Source organism: Eschrichtius robustus, chromosome 12 (assembly GCF_028021215.1).
Source record: "Eschrichtius robustus isolate mEscRob2 chromosome 12, mEscRob2.pri, whole genome shotgun sequence".
NCBI classification, from domain to species: domain Eukaryota; kingdom Metazoa; phylum Chordata; class Mammalia; order Artiodactyla; family Eschrichtiidae; genus Eschrichtius; species Eschrichtius robustus.
The window spans coordinates 86,721,167-86,737,520 of NC_090835.1; the positions used below are offsets into that span (position 1 = coordinate 86,721,167).

A 16,354-nucleotide genomic window follows, 5' to 3' on the forward strand; every position below is an offset into this window, starting at 1 on the left:
ATAGATTATAAATTCATGTTCTACTTATCTCTGCATATGTCCTTGGTATAGTTAATGACACACAGGAAGGGCTTCATAAATACATACTCTGTACGATTAATACTTTTAGAAGCATGTGCTGGGGTTAGGTTAACTGAGGGGCTGCTATAATTAGATATATGGAGGCTCTTGGTTCTATGGATGAGGAAGGTCCAAAAAGCTCAGGTTGATATTTATGGTATGCTTTATTGCTTTTCTTTAGTATTATAATATTAGACTAAAGAATCAAATTATTAATTTCCTCAACTTACATCTTCTCACTATTTGATACAGCTACACCCACTGAATATATCACATAAAGCAGGGACATTGTATTTTCCTCATATTTTCCCCTGTCATTAGACTAAAATCTCTTGTAATTTTAATCTCTATTGAATTCTCACAACCACGGAAGTCCACACATCAGGGGATTAGCTGGCTGAATGACTGATACAACTATTCAGTATGTCAATCAACCCGGGAGAAGAGGCCAGTATGCAGAAGACTTATATCACTTTCCCCATCTCTGGCTTTCATGTATCTGATCTTATTTCCTTTCTTTTTAAATATCAAATGTCCCAAATGTCTTTTTAAATATCAGGTCCCAATGTGACCTGAGAAAATAATCCAAGAGACATTTTTGGCCAGTGAGTACCATTCCTTTAGCTGCACTACTCTAGGCCCTGTCTATGGGCTAAAGACACATCTGGCGCAGAGACACCAAGGATCCCCACTCCTACTTTCCTACACTAAGAGCTGGGAGGTCCCTCAAACTCAGTTGTTTCTTGTCCACCAATAAGTAGTAGACATATCCCACCATATCCCAATCATGAAGTTTTCCATCTTTCCTTCTGGAAGGACAGCCTAAAGAGGATTGGATTTATTTTGTACTTTAACTTGGAGTGTACTTTTTGTGCCTTAAATATACTGGGAAAAAGACTAGAGAATAGGGACTTCCCTGGTGGTCCAGTGGCTAAGACTCCGTGCTCCCAATGCAGGGGACTCGGGTTCGATCTCTGGTCAGGGAACTAGATCCCACACGCTGTGACTAAGAGTTTGCATGCCACAACTAAAGATCCCGCATGCTACAACTAAGACCTGGCACAGCCAAAAAAAAAAAAAAAAAAAAAGAAGACTAGGGAATATACTTGAATGTTTCATACAGATGAAATTAATAATAGGATATACGGCCATATTTATATTTTGATAGGAACTTAAAACATAACAAATTTAATATACCAAGTAGAAAAACACTACAGGTCCTAAATGCTTGTGTTTTACATCATTTTGACTTAACATAGTGCTTCTATGGGAATAAGGTCAGGTAGAATTTGGTTTCCATTTGTCACAGGAGATACTATTAGTGCAATTCACTTAATTCCTCAGAGGAAACTGAGTATTCATTAAGTCTCCCCAAGCAAGAAACTGTGCATGGCAAACTAAAGTTCCGTAGACCATAAATAAGTTACTCTGAGGGAAACAGGTGCCTTTCAGATTGTATCATACATTAATCTGAGGGAAATGTGTATCTTTTTCACATGGTTTCATGATATGCATACCCCTCATCTTTCAAATGCTTTCTCTGATTTGAGTTTTTGTAAAAGCAGCATACCTTTTCTCATTAACCCTGACAGGTTATTTTTGCAAAAGTTAATAGAAAATAGGAGGTTAAATGGAAAGCACTGTCCTTGCATCTTTGCTTCTTTGACCAAAAATTAAATGGTGGTATAAAGGTCACTCAAGGAGTAATATAATAAAAATAAATATAAAAATAAATAAACAGTGTAAAGAGCAGGAACATCCAAAAGCCAAGCCCCAATTAAGATGGTAGCTGAGAAGTTCTCCCCAAAGCTAAGTTCTCGATTCTGTGTAACTGATGGCAAAGCATCATTACATGTATGATGAATTTTCTGCCTTATTCCTACTCAGATCAGACGTGGCTGTCCTTATGAAAAGCATAAAGACAGGCATGTCATATTGCCAATGGAGAAACTACTTCTTCACAGAAGGCTCTTTTTTATACTCACCACTTTGCTATAGAGGGGTGGGCTCCCAAGGGTTATTCTTGAGCTAGATATTCAATGACTTCTCTGGTTAAAGATCTTGCCTCCTTCCAGAGTACTTTCTGCTTTTGTGCATGGGCTTGAACCTAAGGATAAAAAAAATTTTCTCATTGTACATGTAAAGGATTCTGATGAGATTAAATAACTTGCCTAAGATCACAGAGCTAGTAAGCGGTACACTCTAGATATAAATTCTTGCAGTCTGACCACTACACTTACTGCTCCTTTACAAACAGGCCCAATTGGTTTGTGAAATCATTGCTAATAGCTAAAACCTCAGCATTCAGTTAAAAAGAAAATTTCCCATGGAGTTAGGAGACAGACAAATATCACAGTCTCAACAGCAATGAGCAGCAGATCTTTGAAGAAGAAAAACAGAAAGACACTGCTTTAGCCCCAGTAAAGAAAGGACATAAAATCTTGATTTGCTTCTATCCCTCCCTATACTTGGAAGCCCAGGATTCAGCATTTTTATAACGTAATATTGGATTACCCCTTTCCCACTTGCTGGCCTGCATATCCAAGCTGTGTCTTCAGACTCTCCTGCACAACTACTGCCTCTTAGCTGGATGATTCTCCTGTATCTAAGTACAAAGCTCTCCTTTTCCAATAGGGTCAGGAACTACTCCATCACCAGCAGTTCCAGGATCTGCTCCTTGGTGTGCATCTCTGGCTTCAGAAGTTCAAACTTTGTGAGGTCCAAGGACCTCCTAGTAGCAGAACTGCCTGAAACGCTAGGGGCAGAACTTCTGGTGAGGATGCATCTTCCCAGGCAATCTAGGCCTCTCCCAAGCATGTGCTTCTTTTCCACTTCCACTACGTGCAAACCCTTCTGCTCCTAGTAACGTGAACTACAGAAGTCAGGGTTACACCAAACTTTTGATATCTTGGGCTATGATGGCTCAAGACAGAGTTCACTTGACTTAGGGTACAGAGTCAAGGTGAAGGCTCTCCTGGGCTCTGGGGGATAAGAACGTATTGTAAACAGAACAAAATTACCTGGGCGGCCAAGAATTTACATAAGCTTGTTAACTTTATAAAATAGTGACAAACCAAGCCTAACACTTTAGGGACAAACTGTTGCCAAGGCTGCGGAGACAGGTATGTCTTTGCATGGCAGCAAACGTCAGGGATATCCAGCCCACCCCGCTTCCCCTGCGCCTACCAAGTCACACTCCGCATGCGCTATGGGGGTCTCATAGGGGTTAGGGCACACCTGGCAGCCGCGGCTGCGCACGGAGAGCGGGGCGTCGCGTCCACGCCCGCCAAACTCGACTCTAGCGTCTGCCCTCTCTTTACAACCCACTCAGGAACCCCGGTTCTTCACCCCGAGGCCGGCTCTGCTCTAAAGAGAAGAGGGAGAAGCGCTGGAGTGCGACCCGACACGCGCACACAAGTATACAGCTGGGCAAGTCACCTAGGATCTCGGTCCCGGAGACTCTACTTCCGGGGTTTGTACAGGAACTTGGAAGGCCTGAGCATCTCTATGATCTCGCCGGCGCCCCGCTGGTGGTTACCAGGCGCTCCCTCCTCACCCGGGCCGCCCTGCAGCCGGCCTCTCCAGGCCGCCTTCCAGAGCTCTCCCTCCTTCACAGCTTCTGCAGACCCAGACTCTTCTAGAGAGCAGCCTGGCGCCCTCTCGGTGTTTGTGAGTCGACCACTGCACCCAGAAAATGTACGTCGTTAAACAGTAGCATAAAGGACGCCAGACTTGGAGTCAAGAAATTTTAAAGCCTTGCACTAGGTCACTTTAAACAAGTCACTCACTTTCTCTGTTCCAAGGACCAAAGTCAATTATATCGACAGGTCAGATTTATTATAAAATGTGTGGATGGATAACGAAATGAACTCAGGGAAGTTTTTCCAACCTGTTTAGCTCACCAACCAAGTTTTATGCTTTCTAAGGGGCAATGGGCGAGTCAGGGTGAGATTTCCCTGATGCCATTCTTGGGTTTGTTCCTGTATACTGTTACCTCCGAAGTGCTTTGAATTTCTTCAAAATGGACTCTAACATGGGAGGCATACTTAAGCAAATAAGACACAATTTTGATGTAAACAGCCCAGAGAAACAAGTCTTGATATAACCTACTACTCTACACAGCACCCTTTAAAAGGAATTGCACATAACACCCCTGTGCAATATCAGTGACACGTGTGGTGTTAACAGCTTCTTCTGCCTTTTTCTATATATCTGTGATGGTTAAATTTTATATGAAAACCTGGCTTGCCTACGGTGCCCAGTTGTTTTAGCACTAGTGTAGATGTTGCTGTGAAAGTATTTTGTAGATGGAATAAACATCTTCAATCTGTTGACTTGAAGCAAAGGATATTACCCTCCATAATGGGTGGGCTTCATCCAATCAGCTGAAGCCCTTGAGACAAAACTGAGATATCCCCAAGTGGGAATTTTGCCTTAAAACTGTAACACAGAAATCCTGCCTGAGTTCACCTGCCAGACTGCCCTGCATATTTTGGACTTAGTAGCCCCCAATCATCTGAGCCAATTCCTTTTTTTTAAAAAAAAGAATAATATATACTCTGTTTCTCTTAGAATCTCGACTAATAACCAAAATCCTATTCATCCGTAAAGTCCCACAAATGCCCACCTTCTTTATATACTTTCCCAATTCTCCCAGGCAGAATTGTTTTTGATTTGTGTTCATTTATCCTTGTTTTGTATTGTAAATTTTCTTTCTTGAATTGTAAATTCACCATTGAAACTGTGTTTTATTTACCTTTTTAAATACCCTTAAAATGCATGACACATATGTAGGCAATAACCGTTCTTTAAACACATATCTTCAGAAATGTATACTAGCTAAGTCACTGTGGAGAGACCTGTTATATTTACTTTTGTAAACACATCCCTAACTCTAAGGTTAGCAAGTCCACAAAGGTCACATTATTGACACTTATGTATGTTTTCATTATTTTTATTTAAACTAAATCAAGAAATACAAGTATCCCGCTTTTTGAAAATTTGCTTTACGCCTCTTCGCCTTTACAAATAAAGACCTACATTAGTACCTGTTTTCACTAACTGAAAGAAAGCCGAAGAGGATTTTGTTTGCCAAAAAAGGTGAAAAGCGAAAATAGCGTTCAACATTTGTTTTGCAGCCAGCCTTCTAGAGAGGTATCGCGCAAATCAAGCAGCAAGAGTGGCACCACCAAGCTCCTTCCCTGGGAACTACACTCAGCATCTCAACATTAAGCCACTATAGCTTTGAACTGTGTCTGTGAGCATCTGTGCTTTATCTCGATTTTGTGCATTCGTTAGCAAAATGTGTCCTAAGGTAACTGCCTCTTTGCTTTACGCCATTTCGGCTTACAAGAAGTTTCATAGGAATGCTTCACTTTCAGGTAGCAGGGGAAACCTGTATCCTACTTTTCAAATTTCTCAATTTATGGTTTTCCATTTTTTGCAAACAACCTATCAGAAAGTCAAGGATGACTTCACCTTGTTTCTATTTAGTTTACTCTGCTATGAAATAAAACTCTCCTCTGAAGTAGTCATTCTCCAGATAAGCAAATTCAAATGTCTCCAGGGCTCAGACACATAATGAAGCTGGAGGGTGGGGCATGGAAAGAACTGGACGGTAAGAGGTCTGGCCCAGTGATGCCAGATCTTATTTTTTTTCAAAATAATATGGAAATCCCATTTCTACATAAAATTTCTAAATTTTTTAAGCTGACAGCTAATTCAATTCCTAAAAACAATGAATGAGCTACACAAATGTCTGCCAAATGTATCTGATCCTTAGGATGCCAGTTTTCATCTCTGGCATAGTTCCCACTGCCAGAAAAGCTCAGTTCATCAGCACATTTCACAGGAGAATTCATCCACTTGGTTGAAAATTCCTCAAATGTGCAAGTATTCTGTGCAAGTCTGCATTTTAAATTTCAGGGTGTCTCACTTCAGGGAGATTTAATGTTCTATCCACTTCTCTTTTATTTTTGTCATAGGTATTTCCCTCTGACCTGTAGATGTCAACCTCTCAGGTATTTTCTACCTGAGCCTTGAAACAAGGCAAAACAAAGTAAGTGATGGCACTAAGGATGAACAATTAGCACCTCCAGAGTTTTCTTGGTTGGTATTTATTTATACCGTCCCTATAAAAATATGAACATAGTGAAATACCACACTTTTATACACTTTCTACCTTATAAACTTTCTAGTTTCTCAAGTCGTCCTAATAGTGAAAAGTATATTTCATTCAAAGTCAAAGTAGAAGACAACATCAATGCTTTTCAGACTGTCTATTCCAAAGGTTGAAAAGATAAACTAAAGCATAATGAGGACATAGGTATCCAGACGATAACAGTGGACAGTGAGGGAGCTGAGCTTGAGATCTCTACTGGTTTTTAGCATAAGAAAGTCAGAAAGATGTAGAAGCATTATAGACTCTGCTACCTGATGTCTCTTCAATCCCACCACCAATATGGGATCAAGTCCAACTGGCATGCTGGATGGTCAAAGGTATTTCTGGGATTTTTTCCTAGAGATAAACTGGAGGAGGAATGTGTATCACTGAGATTCAAAAAGAAAAAGAAAAAAAAAAAAAGAGTACATATGAATAAACAGCACTCTTGAGGGCACAGATATACATTATAACTCTTTCCTAAAAACTATGTCTTTTTTCTAAGTTGACAAAGTGAGCAGCAAGGCCTAAAACTTCCTGTGCTGCCTTGACATCTTTGAGCCTCACAGGGACCCAAAAGCCTAACCATCGGTTCCTCTGCTCTTGCTATATATGCCTCCCACCCAGCAGGAAGTGACTGCACTTGGCTCGTTCCCCGTCAGCTGGACTAGCTACACTCCTCAACCTACTGGGTTTCACCTCCTTGCCTGCCCATGAACTTATTCAAACAAGTCAATCACATCCTCCCAAGGAAACCAGACATCACCTCATCTTATTCCTACAAAGCCTGTATCCCAAAGCTCCTATTTGTTCACTCTGCTCCCAAGTGGCCCTCCTCCCCTAGGCTATGAGTATAAGCAGCTAATTAACTGCTGTCAATCCCATCTGTCCACTGTTGGGTGTCATGTGTTTGGCCATCTTCCAAATCCTAGGGTAGGACTTCCTCCCTCACCAACAGGGTGAAGAGAAGGCAAAGAAAACAGCAAGCTGTGTCGTTGAGTAGTCACTTTTAAGTGTAACTTACCTAGCTTACCCCTCATTTATATAACGTTAACAACAGCATCACTTTCCCTGTTCATCCTGCTAAGTTCTCCTTTGCATAGTATGCACACTAACAGTCTCAGTGGTCTTCTGTTCAAAATCTGAGAGCCACTGTATCATAAGGTTATTCAGGGTATGTGATGGTAGTGACTTCAAGGAGCAAAGTGCTGAAGGACCACAAAGGAGAAGGACCAAAAGAATGGGAGAAAGAAATAGCAGCATCCACAACAGACTCAGGCCAAAATGTGAATGGTCTGCTCCAGTGACAAGCTACCAGCTTCTTTCAATCTGTTGGGTGATATCAGAATCTCTTCTAGTTTGACTACTTAGAATAACAATGGAGACACCACATCCCTAATTTCTTGAATTTATTACACAGTGATTGGGTCTGTATTCAGCATAGCTTTCTAAAGTGTTCAGTAAGGCCTGATTTATGATTAAAGGCCTCCTTACAATTAGGATACAGAAACAGACTTCTGCCCTCTGTGGATCCTCTGATGACGAACAAGGCTTGACCTCTGAATGAAGGCTCGTCCACATTCCTCACACTGATAGGGCTTCTCCCCAGTGTGGATCCTCAGGTGCTGAGTAAGGCTGGTGCTCCCTCGGAAAGCTTTCCCACATTCCTTACACATATACGGTTTCTCTCCAGTGTGACTTCTCTGATGTTCCATGAGTCCTGACCTCTGAGTGAAGGCCCTCTCGCACTCATTACATTTGAAGGGTTTCTCTCCAGTATGGATCCTCAGATGTCCAATAAGGTGTGAACTTTGACTAAAGGATTTACCACACTCTTTACATCCATAAGGTCTTTTCCCAGTATGGATCCTCTGATGAAGAACCAGGCCTGTGTTTTGACTGAAGGCTTTCCCACATTCATTACACTGATAGCGTTTTATTTTATTATGAATTTCCTGGTGTGAAAGAAGGGCTGATTTATAACTGACGGCTTTTCCACATTGATTGCATTTATAAGGTTTCTCTCCAGTGTGAATTCTCCAATGTCGAACAAGCCCTGAGCTCTGAGCAAAGGCCTTTCCACACTCCTTACATTTGTGTCGTTTTACTCTCATGGGGTTGACCTTTTGCTGTTCTGATTTACCCCTATATTGAAAAGTTTCTCCACACTTTGCATCCTGGAAAGCAACCAATGAATTCCTTTCTGCAGAAATCTGCTTTGGAGCAAATTCACCAGTCATATTCCTGGTCTCAGCTCCTGCTGAAACAGCAAGTCGATTATTTAAGTGCCACATGTCCCACATAAATGTTTGGAAGTAAGATTAATAATAGTAATTGATAACATTATGAATGCTTACTAATATCAAGGATTGTGCTAAATAAGCAAGAACTATCATCCTAATGGTTTTTGATACTCACTGCACCTATGAGTCATAGAGAATAAAAATAAATAAATAAAACACTTTTGGGCCCCAGCCCAGATCTAAAAACTCAGAATGTAGGAAAGAAATGTAAATTTCCCAAGAGTCTTCAAAGGGTCCCCAATGAACATACCTTCTAGCATTCATCCCTTGTGTAGTCCACCCCCCTCCCACACAGGATCTAGGCTGGCCTGTGAATTGCTTTATCCAACAGAATATGGTGAAAGTGATGATACGTCAGTTCAAGGATTAAGACTTTAAAAGATGCTTTTGAGATCCCTGAGTTACCATGTAAGAAGTCCAGTTACCCCGCTAAAGAGATACATGAAGAGTGAGAGAATGAGATAACCTGAGGCCCATCCATCTCAGAATCTTGCTAAGCCCAGTTTTCTAGCCATCTCCTGCTAAAGTATGAGAAGTGAGTGAAGTATCTCGAGCATCACAGTCCAGGCAAGCCCCCCGATAACTACAGCTTAAATTGATATCATGTACAGTAGAAGAACCATCCTGTTTATCCTAGTCAATCCAGAGAACTGTGAGAGATAACATAATGGTTGTGCCTTTTAGCCACTAAGTTTTGGAGTGGTTTGTTACATGGAAATGGGATAGCTAAAACACCAAGTGATCACCCAATATTTGGTGATGCTCACAGCAACACAATGAGCTGGGTAATAGATATAGCAACTGAAACACAGAAATTAAATAATTGGTCTGTGATCACATGACTATTAAGTGATAAAGCTTGGCCTGAAACTCAGGTTTATCTGAATTCAAAGACCGCACTCTTTATTTTTACTATAAAAAGAATAGATACTCATGGTAAAAATTTCAACAGTACAAAAGGTATAAAAGTAAGAAGTCCAAATCCCAATTCATCTTTCTCCATCACCCTGTGTCCTTTTGCTTTCCCTAGAGGTAATAACTATAACTTTGTTGCCTACATAATAAGTTTTCTACTTTAATCCAGTGGCTATCAATCTCTCACTGCATTTAAAGGAATTTTTTTCCTCCAATATTTTCACACAAGAGCCAAAAGACTTTTACATAAAGACATCCACTGATGCAGTGTTTAAAATAACAAAAAGAGGGAATTCCCTGGCGGTCCAGTGGTTAGGACTCCATGCTTTCACTGCTGAGGGTGCAGGTTCAATCCCTGGTAGGGGAACTAAGATCCCAGAAGCCACATGGTGTGACCAAATAAATAAATAAATAAATAAAATAACGAAAATACTGGAAACCGCCTAAATGCACATCAGTAGAAGACTATTAAATTAACTATTATACATGCATGCAACAGAAAACTAAACATCAAAAAGAATAAAATAACTCTACTGATAAGAATAACATTATTTCTGCATGTTTTCTCTAGGCCACAAACATCGACTGCAACTGAATGAAGGAACTGAGATTTTGGTACCCACTGATTTAACTAGAATGTAAGTTGCATGAGGGCAGAGACGTTGGCCTTCTTGTTCACCTCTATATCCCCAATGCTTAGACTATTGCTGGACACATAGTTGACGTTCAATAAATATTTGGTACATGAATGAATAATGTCCTGAATATTCTCATTAGGTAAAAAAAAAAAAGCAAAATGCAAAGTGGTGTGTATAATATGTATGTTAAAATGTATCCAGGATTTGTTTTAAGCGGGTATGGTAAGACACGCAGACATGGAAAGGACTATACAAAGAAAGAAATTTTTTACACTCGTAGATCCCAAGGAACAGAAGATGTAGTCTGCCATGCAGGGGTGCATGGGAAAGCACCACGATCGATCAGGAGGCAGAAGGGGAAGAGGGGAGAGCATGGCCTAGAGCCTTTATTGGAGTTTCCCCAGGAGGGAATGGATAAGGCAGGGTAGGTATGCTGAGTAAGCTTAGGATGGATAATTTGAATAATTTTGGCACACTCTGGGCTATAGAATGGTCCCTAGTTCTCTGGTATCTGACCCTGGGGTGATTTAGGGCAGGGGGAATATTGGCTTCGTGTGTGAAGGTTTGATAAAGGAGATGGTTGGGGGACTGGGCTCCAGATTGGTTGGATTGTATATGAAAGGCCCACTTGCAGGGGAGTCCTTTGCTGTCTCTAGGAATTAGCTAGCCCTGGGAAGGACAGTCTGTCCAGGATCAAGGCCCCAAATGCCAGAGCATCAAGAATATAAAAAAATTTAAAAATATAGTCAATACATCATGATACCAATTTCCCTAAAAAGTGGGGAGAGGCTTGAATATACAAGAAAAATTTTAGAAGTATATACTAGAGAATGTTAACAGTGGTTAACTCTTTGGAATGGAACTTTTATTTTCATTTTGTATTTTTCTATACTACTTGAATTTTTAAAATATAAGCTACCACTATTGTTCTATAGTAGCTAATTAAAACATATAGTACTAGGGCCCACTGTAGTAAATCTATGGTAGATCTGGGTATCTGTGTTGTTAAAACGGTTCCATAATGATTTGGATTCAGTTAGAATTGTAAACCACTATCATAACCCAATTAAAAAATACCACATATCCCAATGCAAAATTAAATTAACTCTAGATATGCTCACTTGGTAAATAACCTTTTGGTGTTAAACTTATTCTGCTATTCTAGATACCACTTTTTTCACAAGAAATACTGCTTCCTAGCAGACGCTATACTCAGTGCTTCCAAAAGATCACAAAAGATTCACATTTTAAAGCTTACCATTCTCTTGCAGAGGAAAATGCTCCCAAGGATCACACTTCAGCTGGATGTTAAGTGACTGATTTGTAAGGCTTACAGGTCCTACTTCCTTCCACAGCACTTCTTGTTTGTGACGTGCACTGGCTTGGACCTAAGGACATACAAGAAGAGTTGGGTTCATGAGAGGATCAGCAATAGCTAACTAAACCTCAAAGTTTGATTAAACATAAAATTTCCTATGGGTACAGAAAGCAGAATGATGAAGAAACCAGTGTCTTAATCAGTTCACAAAAGCAGCAGAGCTTTAAAGGGAAAACAGGATAATGCGTCAGCCCAGAAAATAATGGTCATAAAAACCTCTTGCTTACCCATGCCCACTCTCTTTGCTGGTAGACCCCTGGGGTTCTCATAAATGAACAATAGATAACCCTTTTCCCACCTGTTGTCCTTTGTCTCCAAGTTCTGTCTCCAGATTTTCCAGCACAGTCACCACTTCCTCTCCACTCCTTGGATGATACGCCCATACCCTGGCCTGCAACTCCTTGGGCAGGATGGTCAGGAACTGCTCCAGCACCAGCAGCTCCAGGATCTGCTCCTTGCTGTGCATCTCAGGCCGCAGCCACTTTTGGCAGAGCTCCCGGAGCTGGCTCAGAGCCTCTCGAGGTCCAGGGGCCGCCTGGTAACGGAACTGCCTGAAGCACTGGCGGAAAAGTTCCTGATAAGGGTGCACATTCCCTAGTTGGCGAGGCTTCTGCTCCCAAGCATGGTTCTCCTCTTCCTCTACCTTCACGATTCTCAGTCCCTCCTGCTCCTCTCGAGTGTGCACCACAGGAGTCAAGGCTGCGTGTTCTCTCAACTTGGTGGACATCTTAGAGTGCAATGGCTCAGGATAGGATTCACTTGTCTTACATACCAGGAATCAGGAAGAACCTTAGGATCAGAGCACTCCTGCGGGAGGAGAACACACTATTAAAACAGCAGAATAACTAGAGCAGTCAAGAACCTATGTTATTAGTAATGAAGACTCACTGCCAAGGTGATGTTCCTGAGTAGCGGAACATTAGTAGGATAATATTCCTGAGATCCGTGAAAATAGATCAGAATTACTGAGAAAGGGCACCTGGCTGCTGATATACAGAAAAGTGCTACATAAATATTAGTACTAGAACTTCTATTGTAGGAAATAAGGCCACATTCTCAGAATTTAAAGACTTTTTAGTTTATAAGAACTGCATTACAGGAAGAAAAAAAGCACATGAGCCAAGGCTGGGGACCACCATAGCTCATTTGCCAAGGCTTTCTTTCATGTATACTCATAATCTACCACCCCTTCATAGAACTGCTTCAGCAGGGCAGGATGGGTCTTGGGACACTCCTGTAGAGGGAAAAGGAGGCTTCCTGATCCTTAGCAAGGTAAGGGAAGATGGATCTTGCCACACTTTAGTAAACTTACTATGACAATATACATATGAGCCGACTCATAGTTATTTTTCCAGTAAAACTTTTATGACCTTTAAAGGAATCAAACTACTTATACAGGGCTTCCCTGGTGGCGCAGCGGTTAAGAATCCGCCTGCCAAGGCAGGGGACACGGGTTCGAGCCCTGGTCCGGGAAGATCCCACATGCCGCGGAGCAACTAAGCCCGTGCGTCACAACTACTGAGGCTGCGCTCTAGAGCCCATGAGCCACAGCTACTGAAGCCCGCACGCCTAGAGCCCGTGCTCCACAAGAGAAGCCACCAAGATGAGAAGCCCGCACACCGCAACGAAGACCCAACTCAGCCAAAAATAAATAAAAAAAAAACAAAAACAAAAAAACTACATATACAGAGGAGTAATACACTACAGCTCCATAAACTAGTTATAGTGTTCGTTCAGGGAATAAAGGATTAAGCACCTAACCCTCAGTTGAGACATTTCCCTCTCCCACCGCACCACCCGCCCCCGCCCCGCCTCCATCGTGTATGAAAGAACGAGAATTAAGCAAAATCTGAGTGGTTTATGCTATATTATAAAGTCAAAATAACAGCGACAAATCCAAATCGTCACTGAGCTCGTTACCAAACATTGTGTGCACGTGCTGGGGGGAGAACAGGACACGCAAGCCGCAAAGACCCCCTCCCCGTCCCACCTCTGGCCCGTGGGACAAGAGATGGGGCGTTCTGCAGCTTGGCTGGGGAGAAGCCCGACCGCTCACCCGCAGCTCTGGGGATGACTGGCGCTCCCTGGAGACTAGCCCCGGCAGGTAGTTAAGGCAAAATCTGAAGCCACCATCCCGCCGGGCCAACCAGGAACCCAAAACGGCCGAGCAAAAGGCGCCCAGGGCCACGAGGCCACTTCCGGTGCCCGCCTAGGAATCTGGAGGCGCGGTCCTCTCTATGATCAACCTTACTGCTCCGCCGGCTTTAACTGCCTTTGCCAGGTTCGGCCAGGGCGGGAAGAGCGCTTCATTCTGGCGTTTGGATTTTTATTCCCCTCTTTCTCTCCCCCTGCCTTCTCCTGAGGAAATCTGAGCCAGTCGATAAAGTTCAAATCACCCACAAGGTTGCTGAGACTTGCCACACTCCAGGAGTTAGCTCAGAGCCCTTTTTGTAGTGTATTTATTATTGATGAGTGAAAGTTCTTTTTACATTCTGGATATGAGCTCTTTGCTATATGAACACCAGATATCGGCTCCCACTTCCCTTTTTACTCCCAACCGATGTCTTTTTACTGAAAAATAGCTTTAAACAACCTAATAGACTTTATTTTTAAAGAGTAGTTTTAGGTTTACAGAAAAAATGGAGCAGAAAGTATAGACTTCCCACATGGCCCCTCCAAACCCCCTCCCCGGCTACATAAAAACCCTATTATTAACATCTTGCATTAGTGCGGTATCTTTGGTTACAATCAGTGAGCCAATATTGATAAAGTATTATTAGCTTAAGTCCATAGTTTACATTAAGGTTAACATAAACTGTAATACATTCTATGGTTTTAGAAAACATAATAACATGCATCAACCATTACAAGCATCATACTAAACAGTTTCACCGCCCTAAAAATCCCCTGTGCTCCACCCATTCATCATTCCCACACTCCAACCCCTATAACCCCCAGCAACCACTGATCTTTTTACTGTCTCCATAGTTTTGCCTGTTCCACAGTGTCATGTAGTTGGAACGAGAGTTTGTAGCCTTTTCAAGTTGGCCTCTTCACTTGGCAAAAAGCATATAACATTTCTCCATGGATTTTCATAGCATAATAGTTCATTTCTTTTTATTGCTGAGTATTCTATTGTCTGGATGTACCACAGTTTATCCGCTCATTTACTGAAGGAAATCTTTCTTGTTTCCAAGTTTTATCAATTATGAATAAAGCTGCTATGAACATCCTTGTGCAGGTTTTGTGTGGACATAAGTTTTCAATTCATTTGGATAAATACCAAGGAGTGCAACTGCTGAATCATATGGTAAGAGTATGTTTACTTTTGTAAGAAACTGCTAAACTGTTTTCTGAAGTGGCTGTACCATTTTGCATTCCCACAAAGAATGTATGAGAGTTCCTGTTGCTCCACATCTTCATCAGCATTTGGAGTTGTCACTGTTTAGCAATTTAGCTATTCTACTAGGTGTGTAGTGGTATCTCCTTGTTTTAATTTGCAATTCCCTAATGACATATGATGTGGAGCATCTATTCATATGATTATTTGCCATCTGTATATCTTCTCCGGTGAGGTGTCTGTGCAGATCTTTTGCCCATTTAAAAAACTGAGTTGTTTGTTTTCTTATTGTTGAGCTTTAGGAGTTCTTTGTATATTTCAGATAACAGTCCTTCTTTAAAAAAAATTCATTTTATTAAAGGATAGTTGATTTACAATGTTGTGTTTAGTTTCAGGTGTACAGCACAGTGATTCAGTTATACACATATCCATAAAAAAGAATGTATATATATGTTCTTTTTTTCTTTTTCTTAATATTTATTTTTATTTATTTATTTATTTGGCTGCACCGGATCTTAGTTGCGGCACGCAGGATCTTTTAGTTGCGGCATGCAGGATCTAGTTCCCTGACCAGGGATTGAACCCAGGCCCCCTGCATTGGAGCATTGAGTCTTAACCACTGGACCACCAGGGAAGTCCCTATACGTTCTTTTTCAGATTCTTTTCCCTTATAGGTTATTACAAAATATTGAGTATAGTTCCCTGTTATACAGTAGGTCCTTGTTGGCTATCTATTTTATATATAGTAGTGTGTATGTGTTAATCCCAACCTCCTAATTTATCCCTCCCCCTCCTTCCCCTTTAGTAACCATAAGTTTGTTTTCTATGTCTGTGAGTCTAGTTCTGTTATGTAAATAAGTTCATTTGTATCTGTCTTTTTTTTTAGATTCCATATATAAGCAATATCGTATGATATTTGTCTTTCTCTGTCTTACTTCACTTAGTATGATAATCTCTAGGTACAACCATGTTGAAGCAAATGACATTATTTCACTCTTTTTTATGGCTGAGTAATATTCCACTGTATAAACATACCACATCTTCTTTATCCATTCCTCTGTCAATGTGCATTTAGGTTGCTTCCATGTCTTGGCTATTGTAAAGAGTGCTGCTATGAACATTGGAGTGCATGTATCTTTTCGAATTATAGTTTTCTCCAGATACAGGTGCAGGAGTGGAATTGCAGGATCATATGGTAACTCTATTTTTAGTTTTTTAAGGAACTTTCATACTGTTTTCCAAAGTGGCTGTACCAATTTACATTCCCACCAACAGTGTAGGAGGGTTCCTTTTCCTCCACACCATCTCCAGCATTTATTATTTGTACGCTTTTTTAAAATTACCAATCTACCTTTTTATTGTTTATTTATTTATTTATTTAGGCTGCGCCAGGTCTTACTTGCGGCATGCGGATTCTTAGTTGTGGTGTGCATGTGGAATCTAGTTCCCAGACCAAGGATCGAACCCAGGCTCCCTGCACTGGGAGCATGGAGTCTTACCCACTGGACCACCAGGGAAGTCCCTATTTGTATACTTTTTGATGATGGTCATTCTGACAAG

General features: G+C 41.3%; 1 protein-coding gene across 1 annotated transcript; it reads right to left on the minus strand.

Moving 5' to 3' along the window:
* Positions 1–7,592: 7,592 nt before the first annotated feature.
* Positions 7,593–13,612, minus strand: LOC137772890 (zinc finger protein with KRAB and SCAN domains 8-like). The gene is made up of 4 exons (XM_068557046.1): positions 13,511–13,612; positions 11,753–12,261; positions 11,335–11,464; positions 7,593–8,480 (listed from the first exon to the last, which is right to left on the minus strand). The coding sequence occupies exons 2-4, from the start codon at positions 12,179–12,181 to the stop codon at positions 7,717–7,719; spliced, it is 1,323 nt and encodes a 440-aa protein (XP_068413147.1). The 5' UTR covers positions 12,182–12,261; positions 13,511–13,612; the 3' UTR covers positions 7,593–7,716.
* Between the last annotated feature and the right edge of the window lie 2,742 nt (positions 13,613–16,354).

Coding starts and splice junctions, on each gene's coding strand:
- LOC137772890 (XM_068557046.1), bottom strand. CDS start 12,181: ATGTCCACCAAGTTGAGAGAACACGCAGCCTTGACTCCTGTGGTGCAC. Junction 11,465..11,752: donor TTGGAGACAAAGGACAACAG/GTGGGAAAAGGG, acceptor GTATGTCCTTAG/GTCCAAGCCAGTGCACGTCA. Junction 8,481..11,334: donor TTTTCCTCTGCAAGAGAATG/GTAAGCTTTAAA, acceptor TTGCTGTTTCAG/CAGGAGCTGAGACCAGGAAT.